Source organism: Elephantulus edwardii, unplaced genomic scaffold (assembly GCF_000299155.1).
Source record: "Elephantulus edwardii isolate Elephantulus edwardi_28Jun2011 unplaced genomic scaffold, EleEdw1.0 scaffold00021, whole genome shotgun sequence".
Lineage (NCBI taxonomy): Eukaryota > Metazoa > Chordata > Mammalia > Macroscelidea > Macroscelididae > Elephantulus > Elephantulus edwardii.
Genome location: NW_006399771.1, coordinates 12,173,393 through 12,182,616, shown reverse-complemented (window position 1 = coordinate 12,182,616; position 9,224 = coordinate 12,173,393). Strand labels below are relative to the sequence as shown.

General features: G+C 35.9%; 1 protein-coding gene across 1 annotated transcript in view; it reads left to right on the top strand.

Annotated features, from left to right (window-relative positions):
- ACSS3 (acyl-CoA synthetase short-chain family member 3) overlaps positions 1-9,224 on the top strand; it is a 285,831-nt gene that overhangs the window by 70,389 nt on the left and 206,218 nt on the right. Inside the window, exons 3-4 of the mRNA XM_006882583.1 lie at positions 3,291-3,479; positions 8,113-8,247. Coding sequence (XP_006882645.1) covers positions 3,291-3,479; positions 8,113-8,247 — 324 coding nt within the window. The remainder of the gene's footprint in view (positions 1-3,290; positions 3,480-8,112; positions 8,248-9,224) is intronic.

The window sequence follows — 9,224 nt, the reverse complement described above, 5'->3', positions numbered from 1 at the left end:
AGTGCAGTATACATTATTGAACCCATCTTACTCAGTCTCTCCCCAACCCCAAGGACAGTCCCATTCTACAACAGTGGCATCATGTAATATTTGTCGGTTTTTAAAGGCAGTAAATCACATGGGAGGAGATTGCCTATGTGTCTCTCATGGAAGAACTGGTGAATTTTATCCATGAGCCTTTGGGTTGACAACCCAACTTCTTACCACTCTGTCACCAGAGCTCCATTGCTAGCTTGTTGTTGTTGTTGTTATGTGTTGTTTAGTTGCCTGAGACTCATAGAGACCCTAGGTACAACAGCTCTGAACTCTGCCTATTCTGAGCCAGTCTCACTGATTCTGACACACTTACCTCTAGTACCCCAGTTATTGTCTCAATCCAGCTCATCTGGGGTCTTCCTCTCCTGCAATCCTCCCACCCCCCATACTTCTCCAAAGACAGGTCCCTCCTGGCCATGTGCCCAAAGTATGTGAGATGGAGCTTCAAAATCCCAGCTTCTAAGGAGAAACTTGGTTTCAACCACTCTACGACAGACTTATTTATTGTCCCGGCTGTCCCTGGTATGTTCAGTACTCTTCTCCATCACCATAACCCAAATACATCAGTTTTTCCTCTGTTGTCCTTTGTCATTATATTAGTACAAGTATTTGATTAGTATTAGTAATACTTAGTCGTTAGTATTCCCATACTAATGAGTAAGGAGTTGTGCTGCCAAACCAAAACTAGGTAGTTCTAATCTATCCACTGCAGGAGAAAGATAAGATTGCTAGATTAGACCTTGAATTTTAGATGTGTTCATCAATAGGTAGTGTTTAAGATGTTATGTATATGTATATTACATGTAAACGTATGTATATTATAACAGCAATATTAGGGCTATGATGACAACAGACTTCTCTTTGGTTTCCCCACTGTTCTCTTTAAATAGTCACTTAGTAATGTGATCACAGATCATTCCCCTTTCTGCAGGCATTGCACACTAATGTGTTTGGATATAATGTCCCAGTGTTTATCTTGGATCTTGAGTTCCACATAGAATTTTAGTTCATGATTTATAATTACTTTGACGTATCTTTTATAACTTTCTGTCAAATAGATTTTAGCTCTTAAAAAGGTAGCAATACATTACCGAATTTGCAATGTGGGAGAGAATAGAATATGTGAGAGCACTTAACCTCCATCAAACCTTTATCCATTTGAACAGAGGAAGTAAATAGAGAGAAAGGGGAAGAATGGGCAGGATGTAGAATCCTTTGAATTTGCTTAGAAAGTAGGAGAGTTAGAATGAAATCAGAGGAGCCACAAATAGCTGTGTGGCCTACTTCTCTCGAGCCTCCTCTGTTTATTATCTTGAACTTTCTATTCAAAGGTAAGCAAGCCATCATCTTTCTAGTTACCCATTCAGCTTCCTAACCCCATTGACTTTTTGAACCAATGTATTCTCACTCACTCTTTCAGCTCCAGTATCTCTGATCTTCTTGTTCCTTAAAAAACATCATTTGTGATCCCTGTTACATCTTAGTACTGGCATTTTTCTGTTTAAAAAGTTATTGTACTCACAGACAAACACTTTTTCTTAATTCCGATACATCTCTGTTGAAAGGTCATTATTTCAATGGATCTACTTAGATCATTAACCATTGAGAATGAAATCCTTGCTTTGTCTTACACTGCAGTCCTAATCATGTTATTCTTCTCTATATTTTTCTGCCTGGAGAACTGATTGCCTTTTACTATGATATATTATTTGCTTATTATTTATTATAATATTCTCTCTGCTCTAATAATAGGCCACTGAGAGTAGAGATCTTTGTTTTATTCTGCTTGCTAATATATCAGAAATCAGTCTGGTGTATAGTGAGTATTCAGAATGTAGTTTCTGAAATAAATTAATTTTTATTTTCTTATTTATATCTAGATGTACTTCTTACAGCCTTCTATAATTGTGCTATTATGTTTGTACTTATAATCCTTTATCTTTTTTATTAGAAATCATTGAAACACACACTGAGTAGAAAATAATTTTATTTTCTTAATCTGAATGTATATGAAATTAATAAAGAAAATGATAAGGGAAAATTGACTTGAGAAATAAAAAATAGAAAGAATATAAAAAAAGTCAGAAAATCTACAGTGATATTCAGAGTATGCGACTTACTACTTTTCTTATTTTGAGTTAATTATTATTTTTGGAATGAGAAGTAAATGCACTATCATTTACACTATATTTAAAATAGATGATGCTGTTATGTACTGTCAATTTAGGGCTGACCCATAGCTGACCCTCCAGCAGGTATTCAGAGACAATAAATTATATGGTATCGTTTTCCCACAGAGCAACTGGTGGATTCTAACTCTATGCCTTTGGGATTGAGACATAACTTCTTACCAATATGCCACCAGAGTGCCTAAAAAAATATTAATAATAATAATATATTGTGTATTATTTTTCTTATAAGATGTACCAGTGTCACAGTGAATAATGATTGCCAATCAAATATCAGTGGTTCAAGGCGAGTTACCTTCTCTCATAAAGATTTATGGCTTGAAAATCCAATGGAGAATCCCTATCAGTTCAAATGAACTGGATGACAGTGGGTTTTGATTTTATTTTCCTTGAAAACTTTTAATGAGTCTTTTCTCCTACACATGTAATTGTTTCTTTTTATCAGCTAATCCAAAATATATAAAAATGTATAATTATGATTTTTAATTATGAAGTTAACTTGTCTGATTCACCATTTAGAATATAACCTCTATGTGGGAAAGTTATTTTCATCCAGTGTTGTATTTCCAATTCTAAACATGGCACAAATTGGTGCTTAGGGAATATGCTGTGTAACAAATACATCTGACAAATTTAAGCCCTGGGACCACAGGGCTTAAAAATAGTCAATTTATTTTAATTGACTGTTACATCAATCATGACCTCTGAGTTTGACGAATTCCCAATAAATCCTCCAGCTGACTTTCTGACAGAGGCTGTATATTTCAGAAGAGGAGATTGTCTATTTTTCTCCCTCAGAATTGCTGATGGATTTGAGTTAGTCTACCAGAGAGGTGCCACCTTTGAATTAACACCACAAATGTTTATTATTATTGTTACCATCTAGATTATTGTTGGAGATTATCAGAATTGACTCAAAAACAATAGCTCTTAAATCATTATCATACCCTCAGATACATGTTACTCTGACTTCTTCAGTCAGCTAGCAAGAGAATGACCATCTTCTTGTCTTACTTTAAAAATATACAGAGAACAGGCTTTCCTAACCTCATGATTTTGTTACAGGTCTCTAAGTTGGCTGGTGTTTTTGTTAAGCATGGCATCAAGAAGGGTGACACAGTGGTCATCTACATGCCAATGATCCCACAAGCCATGTACACCATGCTGGCATGTGCAAGGATAGGAGCCATCCACAGTCTCATATTTGGAGGATTTGCATCCAAGGAACTAAGTAGTCGCATTGATCACGCAAAGGTAGGTCTTTTATTTGTGGAGTCTCAAGTAATTACCACCTGTGCTGTGAGTTGTCAAGTCAAGTTCAAATCAAGGCAAAATTATGTATATCAGAACAAAATGTTGTCCAGTCCTGTGCCTTGTAGCCCCTTATTTATCTATTCTTGAATAATCCACAAAGGACTGATTTCTACTTGTTAGATCTTGCTTTTCAGAGGAACACTTGAAACTTTCTGTTTATTTAACATGTATCTATTAATAATTATTTTGTAAAAGATATCTTGCTAGGTATTGTGAGTAATTTTAAAATACAAAAGAGCATATATGTCTTTCAAGTCAGCTTGATATATATTTGGGCATATAGAATATACAAAGAAAAGTAATTCAGACACTCAGTGTGTAGTTAATAAGCATTCACTGTGTTCCTACCACCATCATTGGTGCTGGATAATAAATGAGACTTGTCAAATGGATGAGACACATGACTAGTTTTATAATCCATGTACTGCCAGGGGTAGTGGGACATCACAGCAGTTACGAAGGAGGGATGGCAAGGGAAGAGTCACATGTGGAAAATGTGCTACTAAAATAGCAAACGTAGAAGGCTGTTGTGAAATATCAATGAGAAATTGAAACTAAAACAGCAGAGTACCTGGCACATAGGAATCATTAAAAAATGTTAGCGGTTATTGTTCTATGAATTTAGAACAGGATTTGACAAAGAACTCCTGTAAAAGGTCAGGTAATAAATATTTTAGGCTTCGCAGTCTGCGGTGTCTACATTACAGCTACTCCCCTCTGCAATGGTGCCACAAAGGCAGCCACAGGAGATACCCAAATGAAAGGACACATTTTCCTCCAGTTAAGCTTTACATAATAAGGTTGGGGGAGACTTTTGGTTTGTAAGCCAGGGTTGGCAGATCTCTGATTTCAAGTTTTTGTTGCAAGAGAGAACTTCCTAAAGTAAGTAAGGATTGTCGTTGGGCAATATGACAATATTGAAGAGGAGAGAAGAAGGAGATGAGTCAGATGGTAAGTGTGAAAGTGTCAAGTTTGTTTGGAAGGATAGATAGTACCCCATCGTGTGACTGAAGTGGAAGAGAAGGGGACATTGCAAAGGCAGTTTTATATGAGTTGGTTTCTGTAGGCCTTGTCTGGTCAGAGTTATTGAACAGGTGAGTGTCCTGATTTAGAAATGCTAACAGAAGGCTAAGGTGTGTCTGATACAGGTCATGGTCTTTGCTGTCACCTGTATGCATCAGAGAGTTGGACAATGACTAAAGAGAATAGAAGGAGAATTGATGCCTTGAGCTGTGGTGCTGGACAAGAGCATTGAGGGTACCATGAACTACTAAGTAAACAAACAGATTCAGCCTGGAGAGGGTTAAACTGGGCGCTCTTTGGAGGCAAGGATTCTGAGGCTTCATCTAACATACTTTGGACATGTTGTAAGGAAGGACCCATCCTTGGAGAGGGCCATCATGCTTGGGAAGGTGGAGGGCCAGCCAGGAGAAGGCATTCTATGAGGTGGATTGATTCAGTGACTGGGGTAATCACAATGGATGTGTCTGAGACAGTGCGATTGGCGCAGGACAGAGTTTAGAGCTGTTGTACATAGGGGTCGCTATGAGTCACAAGCGACTTGACAGCACATAACTACAACAACAAGAGAAGGCAGATCTTGCAAGTATGATATCATTGAGGGGAAAAGGCTCTAGGCAGGAATAAGAACCTTTGTTATTTGGCCTACATGCTACGTGTAAAGCAGTGAGTGTTGTGAAGGAGTGTAATGGGATGATGAAGGAAGCAAGTTAATTATAATAGTAAGAGCTGGTTAACCTTTAGGGTTTTACAATTTCAAAGATTAAATTCTTAACAGGAAAAGCAATTAATCTTTATTGAGGATAATACGAATGCTAAAGAAAAACTTTTATATATCTTACTTTATCTGGTAATAGATAAGTTATTAGAACTAGTAGGTTGGTTTGTAAAGTTGCAGTTAGCCACTTTATGTAGCTTAAGTTGCATTTATTTATTTTCTGAAAACAGGTTAAATTAGTGTTGATGGAGGGAAATCTAGGCAGAAATCTCAAGTCAGGCTCTGATCTGTGAATCAGTAGGACAACTGGGAAGTACAGATAATGAAAGCTATAAAAGCTATCTGCTACAGAAATCTTAAACATATTTTACTTTGTTGTTGTTATGTGCCATCAATTTGCCTGAGATTCATAGTGAACTTATGTACAGCAGCCCCAAACCCTGCTCTATCCCTCGCCAATCTTACTGTCTCCAACACGCCTATCCCCATTATCCCAGTGACTGAATCAATCCACCTCATAGAAGGTCTTCCTCTCCTGTGCTGGTGCTTCACCCTCCCAGTCCTTCTCCAAGGACTGGTCCCTTATAGTGTATAGAAATTTGAGGTATTAAAAACATGAGGATGTATAAAATTTGTGCTAATGTGGCTAGATACATTACTTATATATGTATGAATTTATGCACATGTACTTGTATATATATGTACACCCACATGCAACACCATTTAAATAATTTAGGCAACAAGTGCATATTTTAATGAATTCAAGGAGGTGCAAAGAAGCAAATTTGATTTCTCTTAATAAAATAGGTAGTTAAAATCAGGGAGATTTTGATAGCATTATTTTGAAATACACAGGTTAAAAAAAAGAAATATACAGGTAGACAGAAGAAGTTCCATTTTAACAAATGAAAATGGACAGAATATATTCTAATTAATCAGTTCAGATAAAATTGAATAGACTTTATTTCAATAGAAAACTGGTAATAGGACTATAAAAGGAAGTATTTTTTCTGGAGGAATTATATAATTTTGTCTCTATTGAATTATGTCAGTCCTGATATATTTTATATTTTTTTCCACTTAATATGCAATGCCTTTTTTAAAATTGGATTTCTATGAGACTATTTTTTAAAATATAAAGATATTTCAAAAACAGCAATAACAAAAGCAAAATATCCAGTGTCATTGAGTTGGTTCTGACTCTGAACAACCCACAGAATAGAGTAAAACTTCTCGGTAGGGTTTAATGGAAGCAGACCGCCTCCCCTTATTACGGTGAACTGGCTAGTGGTTTCAAATCAGTGACCTTTTAAGCTAGCAGTGGAGCACTTTAAACACCACACCACTAAGACTTGTATGGATATTCAAATATGAATTCTATTCCAATGCCTGACCTTTAAAATATAATAAAAGGAAACAAGGCATTTTTTATTAAAATTTTTATTTCTTTCCAAAGAAGACTTTATATAGTGGAAGAGAAGAGTGTGTTCTGCCTTCACATGGGGCTTTGACCCTCTTTCTGATTCCAACATTTTTAACTCGAAGCAAATTGTACTATGGCATTGAAATTCAATTCCAGGTGTACTAAAAGATCCCCTAAAGCATCAAATACTATATACATTTGACATTTTAGAAGCATTCCTGGTATATAGTATCCAGACATCAGAATTTAGTAATAATAAATACAGTACCTTGAGTTTTACTGTCTCCTGAATATTTAATATCTCTCTCTTTTGCTTTTGATTTCTTGGTAAAGAAACAATGTACTTAAAGAAATATAAGGATGTTTGTTTTGGTGAAATAATGAGAATTTAAGCTCAGCTTCACAAATATTTATCAATAGCTAATTGTTTGACAAGCTCTGAATCACACCTAGGAGATTAAAAAAATAAATGAACCAAACCTAGACTCAGAGAATTTGCTGTGCAATAGTAGAGGAGATTGAATATTTTGAAAGTACTTGGATATTTGAGACATAATAAAAAGGTACCAAATAAGGGAATTAGTGCAGGGTAGATGTTTTTTACATTACAAGACACTGTGCTCCATCTTAAAATATGACTAGGAAATTATCAAGTGAAGAACTAGACATATATATTGCAAATTCAGGTCTATTCTCCCCTGAGATCCCTTTAGTAATTTTTCTAGAGATGCTGATATAAAAACTATAAATGCTTACTGATGGCTTTTTATCTGCCCCTCTATGCATAAAATGTTACTGTTGTTGTGTGCTGTGTGTCTAGTTGGAACAGACTCATAGCTGACCCTCCAGCAGGTTTTCAGAAACAGTAAATTGCATGGGAGGAGATTGTCCATCCTTCCCCCACAGTGCAGCTGGTAGATTTGAACCAAGCCTTCGGGGTAGCAGCATTTTCTTACCACTAGGCCATGAGGGCTCCCTAAAAGGTTATTACCTTAGCAAAAATCAAATATTTGGGGGACTTAATCAAGTGAGGGGCCCTGGGACTTGTGTAGGTATCACTAGCTCATGCCATTTTGTCTTAACAAATTCTTTGACAGGTATTTTTATACAGCTCATGCTTATGAACCCAACTCTGAATGTAAAAATTTGAGCAGGTAAGTGAGATTCATGTGGAAATGGTTAGCTATGCAAAATTTCAGAGGCTTGCTAATTTTCAGGTCCTTTATGAAATGGATTAACTTTTTAGTTTGGCTTTGTTTTTCTTTCAATGGTGAACAGATTCAATTCAAACATTTTGGAAGTGCTGAACTGTCAACGTGTACCTGAAATATTGTGACAACCTTAAGCAGGCTTTTTACTACTAAACTTTCTCAATGTGTGGTTTCTTCTCCCCCTGACTTTTCCCCCCCTAGCCTAAAATGGTTGTAACAGCATCATTTGGCATTGAACCTGGAAGAAAAGTCGAATATATACCACTTCTTGAAGAAGCACTGAGGATAGGAAAACATAAGCCAGACAAAGTTCTCATCTATAATCGTCCAAACATGGTAAACTGAATGCTATTATTGTTTACTGTAATGTGCTGGATGATTCTAATTTTCACTATTCTAAAAGCCACTTGATTTATAAATGTCATTTTTATTCTTCTCCTACTAAATTCTATTACCTAAAAAAAATTTTAAAAAAACCAACAAAACACCAAACTCCAAAAACCTGATGTAATTTGGTTTTTGGTGTCTTTCTAAACAACTGGTTTAAAACATAAAGACTGAGATAGAGAAGGAAGTCTGTGTTTCCTGGTATAGTGTTAAAAAGAGCTCTGATCAAAACCTTAGAGAAGATTTCTCCTCTGTCCTATAGGATCACTAGGCTTTAGAATCAGCTTGGAGGCAATGGGTATTGCTTTGTGGTATATTAATAGCTACACATAGGGTTATTGTAATATGTAACATTTGTTCTTTAAATTATAACAACAATAATAATATTGAATACTAATTTAATACTGTATGAAAGATGGGAATCCTCCTCTCATGTGAATTATTGCCCCTGAAAACCCACTGGAGGGTCAGATATGAATTGGTTCCAACTTGATAGCACTTAACAATGATAAAAATGTAAGATTTTTAAGGCTCTCTGCTATTGGTGCGCTAACTCATTCATTGTCATTGAGTTGAACCAACTCAAAGCTGGACTACTGACTACTACTCAGTGGATTACTGAGGGTGTAATAACACAGGAAGAGTGTTCCTATCATTTTCAGCAACTGGTGAATTTAAACTGCTAGAGAGGTCCATGGTATAGGCCATCAGAGTGCCCTAATGGTGAGCTAGGTAATATAATAATAATAATATTGCATTAAAGTGGAAACCAGTGATGGAGAGCTAAAATAAGTTAGTAAAGAACACAGCTATAACTGCCAGGATCATGATTTGAATACATACAATTCAATTGCAGACTTAATTCCACAGTAAATGCTGTTTCCTGGTGAGATCTAATTAATATGTATGTTGTTGTTGTTGTTGTT